Source organism: Salmo trutta, chromosome 2 (assembly GCF_901001165.1).
Source record: "Salmo trutta chromosome 2, fSalTru1.1, whole genome shotgun sequence".
NCBI lineage: Eukaryota > Metazoa > Chordata > Actinopteri > Salmoniformes > Salmonidae > Salmo > Salmo trutta.
The window spans coordinates 68,817,361-68,841,231 of NC_042958.1; the positions used below are offsets into that span (position 1 = coordinate 68,817,361).

The 23,871-nt window shown below is 42.4% G+C and overlaps 1 protein-coding gene across 2 annotated transcripts in view; it reads left to right on the top strand.

Moving 5' to 3' along the window:
• plcd3b (phospholipase C, delta 3b) overlaps positions 1 to 23,114 on the top strand; it is a 54,973-nt gene extending 31,859 nt beyond the window's left edge. Inside the window, exons 3-15 of one of the 2 annotated variants that reach the window (XM_029712630.1) lie at positions 5,805 to 6,033; positions 8,803 to 8,932; positions 9,458 to 9,683; positions 10,181 to 10,382; positions 10,608 to 10,752; positions 11,123 to 11,275; positions 13,301 to 13,441; positions 13,683 to 13,836; positions 14,937 to 15,053; positions 15,586 to 15,764; positions 16,025 to 16,160; positions 19,820 to 19,969; positions 20,058 to 23,108. In XM_029712630.1, coding sequence (XP_029568490.1) covers positions 5,805 to 6,033; positions 8,803 to 8,932; positions 9,458 to 9,683; positions 10,181 to 10,382; positions 10,608 to 10,752; positions 11,123 to 11,275; positions 13,301 to 13,441; positions 13,683 to 13,836; positions 14,937 to 15,053; positions 15,586 to 15,764; positions 16,025 to 16,160; positions 19,820 to 19,969; positions 20,058 to 20,260 — 2,165 coding nt within the window. In that variant the 3' untranslated portion in view covers positions 20,261 to 23,108. Of the gene's footprint in view, positions 1 to 5,804; positions 6,034 to 8,802; positions 8,933 to 9,457; positions 9,684 to 10,180; positions 10,383 to 10,607; positions 10,753 to 11,122; positions 11,276 to 13,300; positions 13,442 to 13,682; positions 13,837 to 14,936; positions 15,054 to 15,585; positions 15,765 to 16,024; positions 16,161 to 19,819; positions 19,970 to 20,057 lie in introns of both variants that reach the window. The other variant, XM_029712620.1, reaches the window with a different exon arrangement.
• Positions 23,115 to 23,871: the final 757 nt, after the last annotated feature.

Genomic DNA, 23,871 nt, shown 5'->3' on the forward strand with positions numbered 1-23,871 from the left:
CTAGATTACTCACCCTAGTCACACCCCGACCTAACCAACATAGAGAATAAAAGGCTCTCTATGGTCAGGGCGTGACAGTGCCCAGTGGGCGTGTCCTACCACTGGGCACACACTGGTTGAATCAACATTGTTTTTACGTTTGAACCAATGTGGAATGGACGTTGAATTGACGTCTGTGCCCAGTGGGTCCCTTTTGGAGGTAAAAAAAATGTTTACACCATCTGTGTTTACACAAAGGGAAGGGTTTCTTAAAGCCACACTCTGCAAATGTTTCAGTGATTTCAAATAATTACGTATTATTACCAAAAAAAGTTACCACGGTTACCAAAGTTAGAATTTCTAAATGATATATCAAATCATATATTTTTTTCATGAATCAAATAGAAAAATGAAATGAAAATAGATGCAAAAGGATGTGATGCCTTTGCAGCCTTTGAAAATATTTTAATGTTTAATGGATAATGATTAATCAGTGCTTATTCATATAGGCTTATAAAACATATGTTCCACCCTCTTAAAGTCCAAGCTCAGAAAAAGATAAAGGCATGAGGTAGCAGCTGATCGAGAGATTAGATTGGCAGTTGTGCTGTTTGATAACAAACCAGGACCAGACCTATGCTTCACTGGTCAAACATACATAATGCACAAACAAGATGGATGAATCTCAGCCCTATTTCTGGTTAAAAAGTTAAAGGCCCAGTGCAGTCAAAAACTAGATTTTCTGTGTTTTCCACACTTTGAGGTGAGGTTGGAATAATAAAGTAAAATTGTGAAAATCATGATGCCCTTTAGTGTGCGATCTATTTGAAAATACCTCCTTATATTTCAGCCTGTTTTGGTGGGATGGCGTTTTGGCCTGCCCGGTGACATCACCAGGTGGGAAATGAGTTACTGTACCAATAGGAAAGAGAGTTCCAAACCTCTCTGCCAATAACAGCTAGTTTTCAGGTTTCCCCTCCCCACTTAGACCACTCCCAGACAATCCTGGCAAAATTCTTGCTTGAGAAATTGCTCTTTGCTAAGAAGTTATTTTTGTTTCTTTTTTACCATTTTAATTGAAAATAATCACAGTAAGGTATTTAACTGTTACCCAGAAATGATTTGATATTGAGATAAAACCGACTGCATTGGACATTTAAAGAAATTGTGTCAACGATATTGGACATCATACCTGCTGTATTTCAAAATAGCCCATTAAACGGTATTATCGTATACCGCCCCAACCCAAGCTGCGTGTGTGGGCATGGGTATGGGAATCTGTGTGCTTATCCACGTGTGTAGTAGGGTCCTCTCCTTTGACCACCAATAACAGGGTGTGTCCGCCCATCTCTAGCTCTGAAGCAGCCTAAAAGGCCTATCATTAAAACCAACATGTCTCTTTACTCACCATCAAAGACTAGACATGTTTACTCTGTAATAGCTATGGGCAGAACCTAGTTTGAGAATTCAGTTCAGCACAAATCACTTGGACTTGTACAGGAATCATGCATGTCCATGTGAGTTCCCCACACCAGTCTAATGTTAGGATTCTTCCCTAGTGTCTCAGTCAATTAATGAAGCATACAGATCCCTATGCAGTTCTGTAGAACACAAAATAAATACACGCTGTTATATGCTCCAAAAGTGTCATTTATTAGGATAACGTTGCAACCCCAACCTTGGTCTTTGCCAGGACAATGTTTTCACTAAAACGTTATCCTACTAAATTACACTTTGGTAGCATAATACCAGTGTGCAGATGTCTTTTTTTCTACATTATCCTCTCTAATCCAGCACCTGGGACAAGTGTTTTTATGGATGTGTGCATACCACCCTACTACTTTCCTATTCAGATGTTCCTATTCAGTTCTTGCCTTGCTCTCCACCAGAACCCTGCACTCCTGTGGTAGAGAGCGCAGATAATGTGTGCTTATAGAGTCTCTACCAGGGCCCGACACTTATTTTGAAAGTGGTTGCCAAGCTCGGTAACCAAGTTGGTTGCCAAAATCACTTATTTGGTCCATTTTGGTAGCCCTGGCAACTGGGCAGTGGGCAACCATTAATGTCTCCACTGTTTTCAATTAGAGGTAGAGATAGACAAATAATATTAGCTAGCCTCACAGATGAATGGGAAATATGAATAGGGCTTATTTTAGCCAGTTTATTGCACTGTGTGTGATTACCTAAGGAAACACACATGCACACACACTATCCATTTGCTGGAAAAGAGGTAGTCAAGCAAACATGTTGAACATACAGTAGTGTCTGCAAACACCTCTGTCCTATTTTCAGGCCTCCCTGTTTGCATTTGTGTGTATGTGCGTCTGTGTGTGTGTGTGTGTGTGTGTGTGTGTGTGTGTGTGTGTGTGTGTGTGTGTGTGTGTGTACACCCACATTATTGCCCATCCAGAAACCAAACCTACCTTCACCAAAATGGCAGCTCACCGACAAAGACAAACAAAGTCAAATAATTGTAGCTTGTATTTAGCTGGTAAAATCCCAATATTTGTTGCGTAACTTCCACCCCGAAGCAGTACAGACTTACAGGCTACAATGGATAGAGCAGTGAATGGACATGAATGAGGTCCCGTGTGGCTCAGTTGGTAGAACATGGTGTTTGCAACGCCAGGGTTGTGGGTTCGATTCCCACGGGGGACCAGTATGGAAGAAGAGAAAAAAAAGTATGAAATGTACGCACTTACTGTAAGTCGCTCTGGATAAGAGCGTCTGCTAAATGACTTAAATGTAAAGAGTTACAACCATGTACGATTCTATATGATAATATACTGCAACAGTAGGCTATGACACAGCAATACTCGAAAACATGGAATGTATCTAATAAGCATATGTTACATAGTGGAGTAGGCTAATGACTAGCATGTTTGCTAACAAGTATTATACCACAGCATTGTTGAATATTTGTTTCTGATTGGTTACAAGGGTATTCTAGAATGGACATTAAACCAGATAATGGGACAGTTGAAAAGATATTGGGACACCTTGCAATATGCGTCTACACATGCAGACTATACTTGCTACAAAGTTACAGAAAGCTAAACCGACAAACTGAAATGAGATACATTGTTAATGCAGGTCCAATGAGGAAAACTTAGCTAGCTAGCTACCTAGCGTTGATTTGTTTTTGCCGAGACATATTTTTTTTTTGCATTTGATAACCTAACGTGGTGAGTGATGAACATGAATTTCTCCAGTCCCTATGTTGCAGTCAAGGTGTAAGTGGCGCTATGCTGTCAAATCCTCCCACATGTTTCTAGTTTTACCTGCTGTTTTCAGCAACTGGTATTTTAGAATTTGGTTGTCAGATCGGAAGGTTTGCTAGCAAGAAACTATTTAGCTAGCTTCTAGCCTGGTTTTTGATATGCAATGCGATCTCCTTGTAATGAACAGTGACGAGTGTCCTGACAAGAAAGGTAACTTTTCTCGCTATGCCAGGCAAAATCGGGCATCATCAGCTCATTGTTATGGATGTATCCAAATAAATGTCAATAGATAACAGCTTAAACCAACGCAAATGCAGCTACTTTTCTGTTATTCTGGCTGCAGAGGTCGTGACTGTGTTAGTCGTAGCTAGTTGGCTAACTAGCAAGCAAGGGACAAGAACGTTGTCGGAACATATAGAACGAACAACTGGGTCATGACCATAAATATCGAACTAATCAAACAAACTAATCGAACGAACGACTAGCAACCAAAACGATGAGAAAGTATGAATTCTCGTACAAAAATATAAATATCAACTAAATGTTTTTTCTACTGGTAAATGTGTCCTTCATAATTGTTTTCTTTGGCAACTGTGGTATAAGCAGGATAAACGCCTCCGATCTGTACATTACCTTTGAAAAATGAACTCCACAAAGGGACTCGGCTCCGCCTCGTCCCGTAGCGTCGTCCATTAATTCCTAGGTAATGTATAGAACGGAGGTGTTTATCCCTTACTTAAACAGCGACTGTGTAAGAAAGGACTGTATTTACCTTTATTTAACTAGGCAAGTCAGTTAAGAACAAATTCTTATTTTACAATGACGGCCTACCCTGGCTAAACCCTCCCCTAACTCGGACGACACTGGGCCAATAGTGCGCCGCCATATGGGATACATACATAACATAATAATTGTTATATTATGACTACTTATAGACGCATACAAAGCCATGTTAAACAACAACTTACTTTGTGTTCACGCATCCCATGGACTTAACTCCACCCACGATAACAGTGTCAGTGTCACGTCCTGACCAGCAGAGGGTGTTGTCGTGTAGTTTTTGGTCAGGACGTGGCAGAGTATGTCTGTGTATGTGTGTTCTGGGTGTTGTGTTTCTATGTGGGTCTGTGTGGCTCCCGATCAGGGACAGCTGGTTATCGTTGTTCCTGATTGGGAGTCATATAATTAGGAGTATGTTTGTCACTTGGGTTTGTGGGTGGTTGAGTTAACACTGCTGTTCGTTCGTTCGTTCGTTCGTTCGTTCGTTCGTTCGTTCGTTCGTTCGTTCGTTCGTTCGTTCGAAGTATTAGCCTGTCACTTTATTTCATTTGTGTTTATTTTTGTTTTTCCGTGTTCATCACATTTAATAAATATGATGTGGAGCACGCAACCGGCTGCGTATTGGTCGTACAGTGATTTTGAAATATCTTCAGACGAAGGAGAAAACTATGACAGTCAGGCTCAAGGCAATATTTATACTCTTGCAGGGAACGTGCAACGGACCTGTCTGACCAGTGCAGGGCTAGCTATGAGCATCTGACCAATCAGATAATGCGTGATCAGTGCATGGACAGAGTGTGGAGTGCATGGAGAGAGCATGATTGGCTAAAGCCACGACCTGGGGGTGATCGATATCTCTCACGTGAGGGGAAGCTAGACTACATGGCACAAGACAGATATGAACAAAAACACAAACGCAAGACTTAAGTCCCACAGCGCCCTCGGCAGGGGTGTTCTGTAACACATAAATAAAACATTTATGCACACATGACTAAGTCACTTTGGATAAAAATGTCTGCTAAATGGCATATATTATTATTATATTATTCTTGGCTTAGGTGCTTTAGTGGTGTCTGTCTTTGGAGAGTTGTTTGTTTGGTAACCTAGACTGGCCGCTGTAGATACAGTAGAAAATAGACATCCTAGGAAGTCTGTGTTGATAGGCCTACATGGTCCCGTCAATAATGTCCCCTTGTCATACCGTCATAGCCGCGGGAAGTAGCGGTGCTGAGGGTGCCCCCCCCCCGGAAAATGTATCAGCACCCCCACCCCAGAACATCTTCCCTCAACAATGCATACCTTAAGACTAAAGTGATAATTGGAGGTATACAAACAGTGCTATTCAAATAAATCTCCTTGAACTGATTTGTTGAATTGGAGATGTGTATGAAGACCTTTGTGAAGAAGAGAGGGGCTCAGTAGTGTGTGCCAGTGTGTACCAAGAGTCTATCGTGTCTTAGTGTGCTTGGAAGCTGTCCAGCTACTGCTCTCAGAACGATGCCACGTAATCACACACACTGAGAGAAAAGATAGCAGTGCCCTGAAGACCTGTCAGGAGATTCACACCTATAGCACTCTACTGTGTGTGATTACTAATTGCTTGTTTGCTAATTCAGCTAAATGGGCTTTCTTCATTTAGCAGACGCTCTTAACCAGAGCAACTTACAGTAAGTGCGTACATTTTCGTACTGGTCCCCCATGGGAATCAAACCCACAACCCTGGCATTGCAAGCACCATGCTCTACCAAATGAGTCACACAGGTGTCATTTAATTTTTTCTTCCCTTTCTCTCCCTTCCCCTCCCTCCCTCCCTCCCTCTCTCAGTCTCGGTCACGGACGTGGAGTGTGTACGCGAGGGCTTGCAGTCGGAGACCCTGCGACAGCTGACGGGCTCAATTCCCGAGGGCCAGTGTCTCACTGTGGTGTTCAAGGGGGCCAGGAAGAGTCTGGACCTGCGGTGCCAGACTGACGAGGAGGCCCAGCGCTGGGCAAGGGGCATCAGGACCCTCCAGGAGAGGGTGGAGAACATGACCCAGAAGGAAAAGCTGGACAAATATCCTTTATGGTTGATGGTGACGATGAAAATGATGATGATGGTGATGAGGATGACAAGGTTTTTTCTGGATCAAGTGGTTTAGGTGGTGGGTGTGGTCATGGGCCTCAACTGGCAGCTTCATTAAATAGTACCCGCAAAACACCAGTCTCAACGTCAACAGCGAAGAGGCGACTCCGGGATGCTGGCCTTCTAGGCAGAGTTGCAAAGAAAAAGCCATATCTCAGACTGGCCAATAAAAAGAAAAGATTAAGATGGGCAAAAGAACACTGGACAGAGGAACTCTGCCTAGAAGGCCAGCATCCCGGAGTCGCCTCTTCACTGTTGACGTTGAGACTGGTATTTTGCGGGTACTATTCAATGAAGCTGCCAGTTGAGGACTTGTGAGGTGTCTGTTTCCCAAACTAGACACTCTAATGTACTTGTCCTCTTGCTCAGTTGTGCACAGGGGCCTCCCACTCCTTTTTCTATTCTGGTTAGAGCCAGTTTGCGCTGTTCTGTGAAAGGAGTAGTACACAGCGTTGTACGAGATCTTCAGTTTCTTGGCAATTTCTCGCATGGAATAGCCTTAATTTCTCAGAACAAGAATAGACTGACGAGTTTCAGAAGAAAGTTCTTTGTTTCTGGCCATTTTGAGCCTGTAATCGAACCCACAAATGCTGATGCTCTAGATACTCAACTAGTCTAAAGAAGGCCAGTTGTATTGCTTCTTTAATCAGGACAACAATTTTCAGCTGTGCTAACATAATTGCAAAGAGTTTTCTAATGATCAATTAGCCTTTTAAAATGATAAACTTGGATTAGCTAACACAATGTGCCATTGGAACACAGGAGTGATGGTTGCTGATAATGGGCCTCTGTACGCCTATGTAGATATTCCATAAAAAATCAGCCGTTTCCAGCTACAATAGTCATTTACAACATTTATAATGTCGACACTGTATTTCTGATCAATTTAATGTTATTTTAATGGACAAAAAATGTGCTTTCTAAGTGACCCAAAACTTTTCAACGGTCTTGTGTATATATGTACATAAACTCAGCAAAAAAGGAAACATCCTCTCACTGTCAACTGCGTGTAAATATTTGTGTGAACATAACAAGATTCAACAACTGAGACATAAACTGAACAAGTTCCACAGTCATGTGACTAACAGAAATGGAATAATGTGACCCTAAACAAAGGGGGGATCAAAATCAAAAGTAACAGTCAGTATCTGGTTTGGCCACCAGCTGCATTAAGTACTACAGTGCATCTCCTCCTCATGGACTGCACCAGATTTGCCAGTTCTTGCTGTGAGATGTTACCCCATTCTTCCACCAAGGCACCTGCAAGTTTCCGGACATTTCTGGGGGGAATGGCCCTAGCCCTCACCCTCCGATCCAACAGGTCCCAGACGTGCTCAATAGTATTGAGATCCGGGCTCTTCGCTGACCATGGCAGAACACTGACATTCCTGTCTTGCAGGAAATCATGCACAGAACGAGCAGTATGGCTGGTGGCATTGTCATGCTGGAGGGTCATGTCAGGATGAGCCTGCAGGAAGGGTACCACATGAGGGAGGAGGATGTCTTCCCTGTAACGCACAGCGTTGAGATTGCCTGCAATGACAACAAGCTCAGGCCGATGATGCTGTGACACACCGCCCCAGACCATGACGGACCCTCCACCTCCAAATCGATCCCGCTCCAGAGTACAGGCCTCGGTGTAACACTCATTACATCGACGATATACGCGAATCCGACAATCACCCCTGGTGAGACAAAACTGTGACTCGTCAGTGAAGACCACTTTTTCCCAGTCCTGTCTGGTCCAGCGACAGTGGGTTTGTGCCCATAGGCGACGTTGTTGCCGGTAATGTCTGGTGAGGACCTGCCTTACAACAGGCCTATAAGCCCTCAGTCCAGCCTCTCTCAGCCTATTGCGGACAGTCTGAGCACTGATGGAGGGATTGTGCGTTCCTGGTGTAACTCAGGCAGTTGTTGTTGCCATCCTGTTCCTGTCCCGCAGGTGTGATGTTCGGATGTACCGATCTTGTGCAGGTGTTGTTAAACGTGGTCTGCCACTGCGAGGATGATCAGCTGTCCGTCCTTTCTACCTGTAGCGCTGTCTTAGGAGTCTCACAGTACGGACATTGCAATTTATTGCCCTGGCCACATCTGCAGTCCTCATGTCTCCTTGCAGCATGCCTAAGGCACGTTCACGCAGATGAGCAGGGACCCTGGGCATCTTTCTTTTGGTGTTTTTCAGAGTCAGTAGAAAGGAATCTTTAATGTCCTAAGTTTTCATAACTGACCTTAATTGCCTACCGTCTGTAAGCTGTTAGTGTCTTAAAGACCGTTCCACAGGTGCATGTTCATTAATTGTTTATGGTTCATTGAACAAGCATGGGAAACAGTGTTTAAACCCTTTACAATGAAGATCTGTGAAGTTATTTAGATTTTTCCGAATTATCTTTGAAAGACAGGGTCCTGAAAAAAGTCGGTTTCTTTTTTTGCTGAGTTTGTATATATGGAGATCGAGAGAGAGAGACCCTAGATGATGATGATGATGATGATAACGACGTGGATATGCAGTATGTTTTCAGAGGCGTCATGCCCATTATTGCATAATAAAGCATTTTACATATTGGGCTGAACTCCCTCCATTCACCACCCACCAATGTGCAGTATATCCCTGGATGATCCAAAGCAGCCCTTTTGACTTTCATGTGGAGAGGGTGCTATAGTTTAATCTGTCCACCGTTGTCCTTGACTGCGTGTGGTCACCTGGATCCATGGCTATATGAAACGGGCCGACCTGAACCATGACGAGAAGTTGAGCTACGAGGAGGTCCAGGGGCTGCTCACCATGATCAACATTGACCTAAATGAAGAGTATGCACGCAACCTCTTTAAGGTGAGCAGACCATAGACATTATTTCCCCTAGATTCATTTCCAGCCCTATAGCAACACCTAAGCTCACTGGCACTAAAATTGCCAAAGAAGCCAAACTAGGTGGGGAGCCCGCCTAGCCTATGGTAGGGGAAACATTGGATATAGATTAGCATCACACTGCATTGTCCTTACTTGTCAAGTATTTGTTTCTGTCCTGTCATCCAGAAATAGCTAATTTCAAATGATACTGTATGTCTGCAACTGATACATCATACTCAGAGGGCAAGACTTTGAAAAAGTTCATCTATGGTTGGAGTCAGTGACATTTCAGTAACGTTTCAGCTGTAGCTCCAAATTCAATCCCATGGCTTGTTTGATATTTTTTGATTCAATTCATGCAGGTCCAATTGACTAATTAAAATAACGTTGAAAATGATGACTGTGACCAGGGGACTATTTTATTAGCTTGCCTTGAAACAATAACTTTGATCATGTTCATCCATTGACTTGATCCCTTTGGAAATATTCCCGCCCTCCTCCCATCAGAAGTGTGACCGGTCGTGTGACGGTCGTCTGGACCACGGGGAAATCGAGGTGTTCTGTAGGGAGCTGTTGCGGCGGCCGGACCTGGACACCGTGTTTAGCCGCTACTCGGCTAACGGCTGTGTGCTCTCCACCGTGGACCTGAAGGACTTCCTGAAAGACCAGGGAGAGGACTCCTCGCTGATCCACGCTCAGAGTCTGATCCTCTCCTACGAGCTCAATGAGTGGGGTACGCTTACATGCTAATGGTTGTGCTAAGCGACACTCAGTGCTACTTAGTTAGCATTGAGTGAAGCTAACATGTTAATTTAGCTATGCTAAGTGATACACTACTCTAAGTTCTAAGCTACGCTAGTGCTACACTATGCTAAGTGCTAAGCTACGCTAGTGCTACACTATGCTAAGTGCGACACTACGCTAAGTGCTAAGCTACACAAGTGCTACACTACACTAAGTGCTAAGCCAAGCGCTAAGGTACGCTAAGTGCTAAACTACCTGTATGGCCAAAAGTTAAGGGAGTTAGGGTCTTTTTAGATTGGAATATAGCCCTTTTCTCACTTCCTCCATACTATTTCTACCTTCAGCTCACCTTATTGTCCCCAAAATGTATCCAAATTAAATAATTGTTGTACCTACTGTACATTAACACAAGCAAATCAATGTATATTTTGGTATGTTGTTTTTTCTATCACTCCCATACCAACCATGTGCCTATGCCCTGCACAGCCCAGAAGAATGGGTACATGACACCCAATGGTTTCACCATGTACATGCTGTCCAAGGAGAACAATGTGTTTGACCTGGACCACGCCAGGGTATACCAGGACATGACCAGATCTCTGGCCCACTACTTCATCTCCTCCTCACACAACACCTACCTCACCAGTGACCAGGTTACTGGCTACAGCAGCACGGAGGCTTATATCAGGTGAACACACATGTATGGAAATGTATGCGTGCATACACACACGCATTCACAGGCATAGACGGACACACATAAACACACAAACACCACATCACCTTATATTGAGCACTAGAAAACACACTCTATACATGTGTTTTAAGTCTGTGTGTGTATACTGTGTGTGTTTTGTGTTAACACCGCATGTATGTTAACGTGTGTGTGCGTTAACGTGTGTTTCCTCTGTCCCAGGGCTCTGAACCAAGGCTGTCGCTGTGTGGAGTTAGACTGTTGGGATGGGGACAAAGGGGAGCCGGTCATCTACCACGGTCACACACTCACCTCCAAAGTGCCCTTCACAGAAGTCATCGAGACCATCGCCGAGTACGCCTTCAAAGTAAACTCCAATACTCCATTAGCAGTCCAATGCCATTCATTTTAATGACTGTGTATTGTATTTTGTAGTTTTTAACCCCTTACATTAGACTAGTTTGGAAGATTACTAGCTACTGGTATTTGTTTAGGTATAGACAGAAGCAAATATTACATTTGTCTCTGGGTGTGCCTTTTTGTTGTTGTATATATATATATATATATATATATATATAGAGGGTTAGGCTAGACAGATAGGAGAGTGGCCCAGACAGAATTCGATCCATCGCCAAGGGTGATGCGTGGTTGAGAGTTAAGAATGAATTAAGATGTAATCATTTTCCACCCTCTCCCCCCTCCACCTTCTTCTCTTCCGTTGCCGTCTCATCTTCCAGGCGTCTCCGTACCCTCTAATCCTGTCCCTTGAGAACCACTGCAGTGTGGAGCAGCAGGCGGTCATGGCCCGACACCTGCGCTCCATCCTGGGGGACATGCTGCTCACCAAGCCCCTCAATGAGCAACAGCTCCAGAGCCTGCCCTCACCAGAGGTGGGACTACTACTGTACTACTACTATACATTCCTATTCTACACTACACTACTACTATTCTATAATGCAGTGGTTCTCAAACTTTTTGACACGCGATCTCCCAAAAAGGATTGGTTCAAAGCTCGAGACCCAATCGCTGTCATTACAGCCATAAACAGTGATGTGTTTTCTTCCTCACAAATATCGTAATAAATTTGCCAGAATATCTCTTCTTCTCTCTCTCTCTCTTAGTCTCTGTCTCCTCCTTTCAGCCAAGAACAGACAACACACACTCCTCTCTGCTCTGCTCCTTAGAGAGAGTGCTTTGAATGGAATTTCATTATTTATTCTTAAAATAGCTGCTGACTCATTGGCTCTTAATCACTAGTGAGGATTTCAACTTGTACTACATTTCAGATTCAAATTCCTCACCACTTCCTGTTTTTGAGTTTTAGCAACTGTCGTCCAAAATGTAAAAGCTAGCATTTGTAAACTATGGCCTATTGAATAATAACAATATTGAGCTCTGCTATGGCTTCGGTGGGCCCATCTGCCATTCCTTTCTTACAACATCAGGAGTGTGTGTGTGTCAGGTTTTCCGTTAGGAAAATGTGGCGCAGGACCTTTGACTGGCAACATTTTAATTTACCGGGCATTTGAGAAAATGGCCCTTGAATGTTTTGGTACACCTACTGGAGAGCTCTTCTTTCTTTACACCCATTCAGCATCGTTCACACCCTCTTAAGCCTTGGCCCCACCCATCTCCTTAAGGATTCACATGTGAGGCCATGTGCTAAACAGAGTGAGTATGGTAGTGTACTTAAAAAACAAAGATTTCAAGACTAAAGGTTGGTTTATACTAAGTCTATCAACTAAGTCTATCAACATGTCTATAAACAGTTGTCGCAGTGACATCATGAACATTCTATTGGGCTGCTGATGTCATGCAGCCTGTCGTTTTTGTGTTTATACTTTCTCATAACGACAACGACAAGTTCGATGTCAGACGACAATAGAATGTTCATGATGTCACTGCGACAACTGTTTATAGACATGTCGATAGACTTAGTATAAACCAGCCTTTAGTGGTCCAAAATAGCATAACTGGTGTATTTTAACACCAATAAACCCATCCGTTCAGAAATTTGTTTGGTATATGTCAATTTATCAAACCAGGCAACTAAAAGCAACTTTCTAAACAATGTTTTGGTTAGTTTAAGCTTGTTAGCTAGGGAGCTAACGCTAAGTTAGCTGGTTAGCCAGTTCAAATAATACCCATATCATATACAGTACCTGTCCAAAGTTTGTACACACCTACTCATTCCAGGGTTTTTATTTATTTTTTACTATTTTCTACATTGTAGAAAATACCTGATAGCCAGTAAAGTGAGACAGGTAGTCTCACCATCAGCACACATCCATAAACATTCTTGTGTAAGAGGAAGCGGGTTTGATGTACATGATGATGTGTTTTCCTGTGTGCCAAATACCCCAGATGTTGTTGTTGTGGGGGGAGGGCAGAGGGAGGTGCTCATTTTGGAAGTGGAATGCTCATTTGACGGCTACGTGGAGCAGGCCTTTGGCGACAAGCTTCTTAAATAACAGCCCCACGTGGCACGCTTGGACAGCCTCGGGTGTAGGTGCAAGCTGGTGACGCTGATATTTGGCAGTCTCGGCCACGTACACAGGCTTGCAGTGCGTGGCCTCCAGATTGTGGGTCTGACATAAACTAGGGCAAATCATTTGGCTAGGTACTGCTCTGTTTCAGCTGTCGTGGGCAGCCTAGCTGAATGAATGAGGTGCTTTCTCTACCCTTCAGTGCCATGCATACAGGGACCTTTTTTAATGTAAATTTGATTGGTGGATTCAAATAAAGTATTTAAAATGTGTGTGCACGTGTGTGTAAGTGTGTGTAGGTGTGTGCCTGCTTATGGGTGTGTTTGTGTGTGTGTGTGTGTGTGCACTTGTACCTGCCTATACGTATGTGCGTTCATGGATAGCCAAAGTGTGCGTTTTATCCATCTGTTTTTACATGTGTGTATGTAGGCGCTGAAAGGGAAGATCCTGGTGAAGGGGAAGAAGGAGAGAGTGGTGGAGCTGGAGAGCTCCTCCAGTTCTTCAGACCTCAGCTCCTCGGAGGAGTGTGAGTGTAGCCATGCAGAGAGCAAAAAGAAGGAGGAGAAGAAGGTGTGTGTGTGTGTGTGTGTGTGTGTGTGTGTGTGTGTGTGTGTGTGTGTGTGTGTGTGTGTGTGTGTGTGTGTGTGTGTGCGCGTGCGTCTTTTGTCTGTCTTTCTTGCTGAATCCGCTGATTTGCTGATTGTGCATAGTATCGGCTTTCTTGATCTCATGTAGTACTAGTAACTTTGCCTTTCCTTTCTCTCTCTGCTTCCTACTCCCTCTTCCCCACCCTGTGTGTGTACCTCCTTAGCCGGGTGTCTCTAAGCTGAGTCCAGAGCTGTCAGACCTGGTGGTGTACACACGCAGTGTTCCCTTTAAAGGCTTTGACCAGGCAGCAAAGAAACCCCCTACAGAGATGTCCTCCTTCTCCGAGAGCGAAGCCCTCAAATACGTCAAAGAATCAGGTATGTAGAGTGTGTGTTTGTGTAGGGGGGGCTTTTTGTGTGTGTGTGTGTGTGTGTGTGTGTGTGTGTGTGTGTGTGTGTGTGTGTGTGTGTGTGTGTGTACGTACGTATCTGCCACTGTGTGTCTGTGTGTGTGTGTGTGTTTACATACAATGCTAATTAACAGAGTAACCTAATAGCTCCCAAAAGATAATAGGTCAGTAAAAGCTCAAGAGTACAATTAGTCTACTCTACACACTTAGCCAATTACATCATCAACAGGCTTCTCTGTTAGTTAGCATTGTATGTAAACACATACACACGGACCCACATGCGCACACACCCACGCGCGCCAGCAGCATACCACCCTGCATCCCACTGCTGGCTTGCCTCTGAAGCCTAGAGGGTCAGTCCTGGTCAGTCCCTGGATGGGAGACCAGATGCTGCTGGAAGTGGTGTTGGAGGGCCAGTAGGGGGCACTCTTCCCTCTGGTCTAAGGAGATCCCAATGCCCCAGGGCAGTGGTGGGGACATCGCCTTGAGTAGTTTGGCGTCTTTGGGATGGGACGTTAAACAGGTGTCCTGACTCTCTGTGGTTGTTAAAAATGTCATGGCACTTATTGTAAGGTGTTAACCCTGGTGACCTGGCTAATTGCCCAACCTGGCCACCTAATTATCCTCCTCATTCCTAATTGGCATATATCACTCCTCACCTCTCCACCTGATAGCTGATGTGTGGTCTGGTGCAAATTGGTTGCCGTGCATCACCCAAGTGAGTGCTAAACATTGGTGGTGGATGAGGTGAGCTTCCCCCTTGCTATTTAAAGCCCTTTGGGTCTCTAGAAAAAGTGTTTTCTAAGTCCAATCAATTATTATTATTATTAATATGTACACTAGGCTATTTTTCTGCAGGCCCTGTTGATTCCCTATTGGGAAGACAAGACACCTGGGCTGTGTTCATTAGACACCAAATGGAAGAAAACAGATTGAAACATGAAGGGTCTACCTGGACCCTTCCTGCCCTAATGAACACAACCTTGTTCACCACATAGGCTTCTCTGTTTTTCCCTTTTGCCAGTGTTTTAACTACCCTTGCCCTCCTTCTTTCTCCCCCTCCTGCAGGGAAGCATTTTGTCCGTCACAACAGCCATCAGTTGAGCAGGATATATCCCTCAGGACAACGCCTGCAGTCCTCCAACTACGATCCCCAGGATATGTGGAACGGCGGTTGCCAGATTGGTCAGAACATTGTAACCACTCTCTGAAGTTGCCAGATTATGTTCCCTGCAATACGCTATGAAAGTAGAACGCCACAAACAGCAATATGTAACATATCTACTTTCATAGCGTGTTTTCAAGAAATATGGTTAGTATGGCCTATCTCAGAAATGTGAAACAGTGTTTACCAGTTACACTGTTCCTCAGTGGGAGGCCAATGTTGGTTGCCAGATTTGATAGTATTTGTGAATTCCAGATTGTGTTGGAGATTGTGTGTTGCTACGCTGGTCAGTGCCTTACACTCCATTACAGAGCAGTATTCCAGCATTCTATTACACTATAATGGACAACATAAATTCTCTCATTACTTAGACAGATAAATAAAGCACAATACACTGTAACTCTAAACCACAGTGATTATCCAGTAATGACCTACAGTATGTCCTGTAATGCACTAAAACACTCTTGTGGCAGGCAGATGATCTGGCTAATGTCTAGGCTTTAAATCAACGCACTAATTCACAGTAAGTAACTGAAATATTTGTTTCTCCAGTGGCGCTGAACTTCCAGACGGCAGGGGAAGAGATGGACCTGAACCGGGGGCGCTTTTTACCCAACGGCCTTTGCGGATACGTCCTCAAGCCCTCCTTCCTGACCCGCCCCGACTGCAACTTCAACCCCGAGAACACGGGGGGAGGACCCGGACACGACCCCACCCTCCTCACCATACGGGTAAGTGGGCGTTCCTGGATCCCCGACAGCCCCCCAAATCAATCCAATTTAACTCAGTTCTATACCACTTTGTCAATCCGTCAAGAGGCCATTGAGAAGGTAACAAGTTCAGACTATCGCGAAAAATAAATGCAATGTATAGAATTAAAATCAATGCCTCACTTTTCTCTAATTCTATTTCTGACAATCCTGTTTTTCCCCAATTCCTGTTTCTCCCATTCCTGTTTTTCCCCAATCCCATTATAACCAATCCCATGCAGGTGATCTCGGCCCAGCAGCTTCCCAAGCCAGAGTGGGATAAACCCAGCTCCATCGTGGACCCTCAGGTGTGGGTGGAGACCCATGGCGTTCCCATCGACAACAACAAGAAGATGACCCCCCGCGTGGACAACAATGGTAAATATACAGTGCATTTGGAAAGTATTCAGACCCCTTGACTTTTTCCACATTTTGTCAGTGGTGGAAAAAGTACTCAATTGTCATACTTGAGTAAAAGTAAAGATACCTTCATAGAAAATTACTCAAGTAAAAGTGAAAATCACCCAATAAATTACTACTTGGGTAAAAGTCTAAAAGTATTTGGTTTTAAATGTACTTAAGTATCAAAAGTAAATGGAATTGCTAAAATGTACATAAGTATCAAAAGTAAAAGTATAAATCATTTCAAATTCCTTATATTAAACAAACCAGGTACACTCCAACACTCAGACAAAATTTACAAACTAAGCATTTGTGTTTAATGAATCTGCCAGATCAGAGGCATTAGGGATGACCAGAGATGTTCTCTTGATAAGTGTGCGAGTTGGACCATTTTCCTGTCAAAATGTAACGAGTACTTTTGGGTGTCAGGAAAATGTATGGAGTAAAAATTACATAATGTTCTTTAGGACAGTAGTGAAGTAAAAGTTGGTAAAAAAATATATAAATAGTAAAGCAAAGTTCATATACCCCAAAAAATGACTTAAGTAGCACTTCAAAGTAGTCTTAAGTACTTTACACCACTGAATTTTGTTACGTTACAGCCGTATTCTAAAATGGATCAATCTACACACAATACCCTCTAATGACAAAGCAACAACAGTTTTTTTTTTTTTTTTCAAATGTATTAAAAATAAAAACAGAAATATCATATTTACATAAGTATTCAGGCCCCTTTACTCACTACTTTGCTGAAGCACCTTTGGCAGTGATTACAGCCTCGAGTTTTCTTGGGTATGACTCTACAACGTTGGCACCCTTGTATTTGGGGAGTTTCTCCCATTCTTCTCTGCAGATCCTCTGAAGTTCTGTCAGGTTGGATGGGGAGCGTCACTGCACAGCTATTTTCAGTTCTCTTCAGAGATGTTCGATCAGGTTCATGTCCGGGCTCTGGCTGGGCCACTCAAGGACATTCAGAGACTTGTCCTGGGGCCAGTCCTGCGTTGTCTTGGCTGTGTGCTTAGGGTCATTGTCCTGTTGGAAGGTGAACCTTAGGACCTCAGACTGGGGCAGAGTGCTCTGGAGCAGGTTTTCATCATGGATCTCTCTGTACTTTGCCTAGAAGGCCAGCGTCCCGGAATCGCCTCTTCACTGTTGACATTGAGACTGGTGTTTTACGGTTACTATTTAATGAAGCTGCCAGTTGAGGACTTATGAGGCTTCTGTTTCTCAAACTAGACACTCTAATGTGTCTTGCTCAGTTGTGCACCGGGGCCTCCCACTCTTTCAATTCTGGTTAGAGCCAGTTTGCGCTGTTCTGTGAAGGGAGTAGTACACAGCATTGTACGAGATCTTCAGTTTCTTGGCAATTTCTCGCATGGAATAGACTTAATTTCTCAGAACAAGAATAGACTGACGCGTTTCAGAAGAAAGTTTTGTTTCTGGCCATTTTGAGCCTGTAATCGAACCCACAAATGCTGATGCTTCAGGTACTCAGCTAGTCTAAAGAAGGCCAGTTTTATTGCTTATTTAATGAGAACAACAGTTTTCAGCTGTGCTAACATAATTGCAAAAGGGTTTTCTAATGATCAATTAGCCTTTTAAAATGATAAACTTGGATTAGCTAACACAACGTACCATTGGAACACAGGAGTGATGGTTGCTGATAATGGGCCTCTGTACGCCTAGGTAGATATCCCCCCCCAAAAAATCTGCCGTTTCCGGCTACAATAGTCATTTACGACATTAACAATGTCTACACTGTATTTCTGATCACTTTGATGTTATTTTAATGGACCATTTTTTTTTGCTTTTCTTTCAAAAACAAGGATATTTCTAAGTGACCCCAAACTTTTGAACGGTAGTGTAAGTCTATGGGCTAGGCTACATGAGGTGTGCGACTATGATTTGAAAATAGGCATTTCGGTTTCTTGCCTTAAGCTGGGCATCATTCACAAGTGATAATATATCATTCACAAGTGATAGGCTAATATTGTCACCCATCAGACTATTCTTCATTTAATAGGCCTTGAAATACATCCACAGGTACACCTAATGATGTCAATTAGCCTATCAGAAGCTTCTAAATCCATGACATCATTTTCTGGAATTTTCCAAGCTGTTTAAAGGCAGAGTCAACTTAGTGTATGTCAACTTCTGACCCACTGGAATTGTGATACTGTGAATTATAAGTGAAATAATCTGTCTGTAAACAATTGTTGGAAAAATTACTTGTGTCATGCACAAAGTAGATGTTCTAACCGACTTGCCAAAACTATAGTTTGTTAACAAAAAATGTGTGGAGTGGTTGAAAAACAAGTTTTAATGACTCCAACCTAAGTGTATGTAAACTTCTGACTTCAACTGTATTAGGAAAGTTGATAAATAAATATTGTAGGCCTAGCCTATAGAAAGCTGATGAGAACCTCCTCTTTTTAATAGAAGCCATCACTGTTTTCTCACGCAATTGCATAGCCTATAGAAATGTTGCGCAACATGAGCTCATGGGCTCTCATGAAGTGTTTGATTAGATTTTTGATTTGCATTGATGTCAGCGTGATTAGAGGGACAATAGAGTGTTGAGTACCAGGCAGTTAGCAAGTTTGGTAGGCTACTAATGACCATCAGCAGCATCAGAGCTTGGAGAAGCCTAATTACAGTGACTAAATGGTCACGTGGAATTTGACTGCCATCATGACTCGTGACCGCCAGTGTGACGGTAATACTGTCACCGTAACAGCCCTAGGTCCTACTCCATTTCTCTTTACTTGCCCCGACACCACCTGTAGAACAGCAAAGTTTTCATTTAGCAAATTTTATTAATCAATTTATTTGTTTGTCCTAACAAAAAAACAACACAAAAAATCTAATTAATTTGATAATTTCTGGGAGTAAGGAGTTCCAATGAACTGTAAGAGAACATGGGCAAGTTTGACATATAAATACATCCCAAGATTTATGCCCATTGGTTGAGAGAGAGAAGGTGATAATTGCAAGAGTGTGCCCATAGGTTAAACAGCAAGCGTGAGGAATGTGCAATTATTGTTCCGTGCTCATATGCTATAAGGTAAATAGTTCAATGACATTCCGCATGTGGCTAATAGAAAAGAGGAGGAATGACATGCTGATGAGGAGAGGAGAGTAGAGACTATGCTGATGATAATAGTGTTTGTAAACACTAACTATTTTCATGACAGACTGCTATGATTCCTTATTGATGTCACTTGCGATATCCACTTCGATCAGTGTAGATGAAGGGGAGGGGACATGTTAAAGAAGGATTTTTAAGCCTTAAGATAATTGAGACATGGATTGTGTATGTGTGCACATGGATTGGGACATGGATTGTGTATGTGTGCACATGGATTGTGAAGCCACTGCTTCCTCTTCTATGCACATGCAGTAGAAGAGGAAGCAGTGTGAATTGTATTGTGCTTACTGAAAGAAGTAGAGTTAGCTATCCATTCATGCCATCCTTAATGATTGAACCTACGTTATCAACTACATTTCAATTTACCGAATAAACTGAAATTCCAATTGAAATAGAATTGAGCCCAACCCTGACGTATGAATAGAAGATGCATGAAAAAAATTCTGCGTTGAACCCTTCGCTCTCCGCCTTTCCTTTGGTTTGTCAGGGTTTAACCCTCGGTGGGACTGTACCTTCAACTTCACTCTGCATGTCCCTGAGCTGGCTCTGGTGCGCTTCATGGTGGAGGACCACGACTTCACCTCCAGAAACGACTTTCTGGGACAGTTCACCCTGCCCTTCACCAGCCTCCGCACAGGTGTGTGCCAAAATAACATATCTTACTGTTTAGACTATAGCCAATAATCAGTTTGTCTGACCTTTCACCTCTGCCTTCTCGCCCCCAGGTTACCGTCATGTCCACCTGCTGAAGGTCGATGGTTCCAGCCTGTCACCCACTTCTCTGTTCATCCATGTTAAGGTCACCCCCTGCCACAGTAGCCCCTCCAAGGCCTCAGCCAAATCTCCGTCCTCAACCAAGATCGTAGCCATATCACCAGCCATATCTCCAACCACGTCCCAAGCCAAATCGCCAGCCAAGAAGCATTAAGTCTTTCCCCAGGCTCCACCAAGTAACCCAGGGTTAAGATGAAACTCATTCTGTCCTCTACTCTTTTTTTATGGTGTAGTAAACATGGTTGCAGTCCATTTCAATTTAGTTAATTCTGCCTCTGCTTCACTCACAGTATTATTTTTTAAAGAGAACATGAAAACGAACCACTGTTCTTGGTTCCTCCCAACTTGAGTGATCTAAGTAGTGGGCCCAAGTGGAGACTGTCTAGATCATCAACAGTGTGGATGTCCTACTGTATACCATTCATTATCTAACAGCATATCTATAGTAATGAAGGTAATGAACTTCGATCTCCAGTATTCTGTGAGACTACTGGACCAGGATCTCTGGCTGTCTGTTTTGTGTGATGATTGGACCAAACACAAAAAGAGTTACCAACCAATAGCCAGCCAGGGTATTGGGTCAATGGTACATCCCTCCACAACCATTGTTGACCAGGTAAACCGTCCAAACAGAACTTTGCCTATTTTAAGCTTTTTAAAAAGGACTGGTATAATACATTATTATTCACCAGTATTTTTAAAGAATCACATGCTTCCAGGGTGTAACGTATTTGTTCCTTACAGAGAAGATCACTCTGAAGCGTTCCTGGATTAAATTCTGTCCCAATTTATGGCTATAATTCTTCAAAGGATTTATCAGTTTTCCGAGCCGAGACATCTTTAGAGATGTAACCATATAGAAGTAAGATTTTATAGTTCTCATTTTCATATTATACTTTAGTTATCTAGTTGTTGTAGATAGATATAGTTATCGTAGTAATACTAGAATATGCACTATAGTAGATCTGATGCCTTTTTGTAGCACGTTTTGAAGATATGAAAGATATTTACAATGTATTTGTAGCATTTCAGATTGGTCTAAGAAAAAAAAATGTTTAAAGAGTAACCAGGTCCATGATGTTTTCACATTTTTAGTTTTATGATATCAACGTTCAAGTGATGTTCAAGTTCAATAGGCTGTGTCTCAATAGTTGGAAGTAGTTTCTTATCCTGTGTCCTTATGTCCACGATGACCGTTCAGGCTGGACATGTCAAATGAAGTGCACCTTTCCTGAAAGCCTTGTAGCTAATGTGGAACTTTATACTTTTTCTGACGACTCAGACCATGGCACTTGAAGAACAGCAAAGTGCATCATTTGACAAATCTAATTTGTTCAAGCACAGAAGATTGTTTTTAGAACTGTTACTCTCTGGCAGCTGTGCGTATGGGTTGTCGAGAGAAATAGCATGCCTCGTTAGCTAAGGAAAGTCGGAAACTCACACGAGTGCCATTGATTTAAGTCCATCCACCTATCAGTGATTAAGGAAAGGAGATGAAGGAAAAGGGTAAAGGAAAGGAGAAAAGTAAGTCATTTTAGAGTATTGAGACAGCCAGGTGTACTGTAGAAAGATGTTATTGAGACTAGACAATCTTCAACTTGGGACAAGAAGTGGGGTTAGTTTGAGACTCTAGCCTTTTTAAATGTTTTAAAGTGATTTCAATGATTTTAAATACATTATCTATTGTCCATAATGTATATCATGTCATCTTTGAAAGAAGAGTTTTAACAACAATATTCTTGTTTATTACCCAGATTAGTTTTGTTGTAGAATTATTTGATAGACAATTTTTACACATATTTGCTGTAATGTAAACCAATAACATCCATTTTCAAATGCTTTTTAAGGAATATGATTTTGTAATAGTTTACATTGTGTCAGAGTAGGAATGCTGATCTATGATCAGTCTTGTCTTTTAGATCCTAATGAATAAGATTTTATGGACAGGGGGGACCTGGTCCTAGATCAGCACTCTGAGATGCTTTATGAATACAGGCCCTGGTCTACTCCTCAATGGTATTGTATGGATTCAAAGAGAGATGTGATGTTTGTGTAAAAGACCGAAGTGAAGTTGTGAAAATGTCCTTCTGTAGCAAAGATAAGGAGAAAAATGATTACTGTAATTGTTGTGCAAAATACAAACGCCCATGTCACGCTATTATATATGGTATTTATTGCACATATTTTGGCTATAGTTTATTTATTTTGTACAGTGATTTTCCAAGGCAATGAAAAGTATTGTTTTAACTCAAGGACACTTTCAGGTTTCCATTACCAAACATATTGTATCAACAACATGGACCTAAGTGTTCACACAAAATGTGATTTAAAAAAAAAATGTTACTGAAGGAGATGGAGTATATATTGGATGATGATGATAATGAGGAGGAGGAGGAGGAGGGTAACAAGGTTCAATTCACAAAACTGACTGGGAAATTACAGTACAAATGTGTTACGTATGTTAGGTTTATCCTTTAGTTCTATTGTATTTTTGCTCTATTCAGTTCTATTATATGACATGTTTTTGTCCAAAATACACTCCTAAATGCCATTTCTCTTTCATTCTTCTGTATTGTATGGCATATCTTTTTAAAAACGGTGTCATCCATCTTCCATTATCAGCATTTCTGCATGTAATACAGGTCTGCTAATATAGGATTATTTAAGACCCAGTGCACTACTTTTGCCCTCAAAAGGATGTTGGATGGTGTAGGCCGGGTGACCCAGATGCTGTTGTGTCAGTTTTGCATTTCCCTCACTAATGGTTAAGGTTAGGATTGGGGGAGGGGAAGCTGATCCTAGATCTGTACCAAGGGAAAACTTCACCCCGGGGGCATGTTGGATTCACAACACTGTCAGAATCTGGTACTATGCAACAACAACAAAAATATACAGATCAAAAAGTTTGAGTTAAAAGAATTTGCGTTAATGCAATGTTTACAGTATTTATTTCTGGCTGTAATAACTGAATCAATTAAAAACAAAAATAAAATTAACGAAAAGTGGTGTAATGTATCCTACAAAGTGTGGACATACTTGGCAATGGTATTTTATTAGGATCCCCATTAACTGTTGCGATAGCAGCAGCTACTCTTTCTGGGGTCCACACAAGACATGAAACATTAAATAATACAGAACATTAATAGACAAAAGCAGCTCAAGGACAGAACTACATCAATGTAAAACATTTCAAATGTGGCCTACATATGTATCAGTACATACACACAATATCTTGGTCAAATAGGGGAGAGGTGTTGCTTTATCTGTTTTTTAAACCAGGTTTGCTGTTCACTTGAGCAATCTTTGATGGGAGTTCCATGCAATAATGGCTCTATATAATACTATACGTTTTATTGAATTTGTTCTCGATTTGGGGACTCTTAAAAGACCCCTGGTGACATGTCTGGTGGGGTAAGTGTGTGTGTCAGTGCTGTGTATAAGTTGACTATGCAAACAATTTGGAATTTTCAACACATTAATATTTGTTATAAAAACGAAGTTCATTCTGCACATTTTTTAAATATTTGATAATAGCATATTAGATACACGATCTTATTCCTCATACACCGGTATGCATTACCATTTCAAATGAACAGCGGCATTTTGTAGTGATACTGTAAAAGGCGCTGCAGATGTTCTTGAAAAGCAGATGCTGCTATACTAGTGTACTCAGTGCCACCTCTGCTTATACGCAGACTATGCGCTGTGCGTAGGGCCTCACGGCTGCTAGGTGGCCCCAGAGCTCCAAAAAGGAACTCAGTCAGC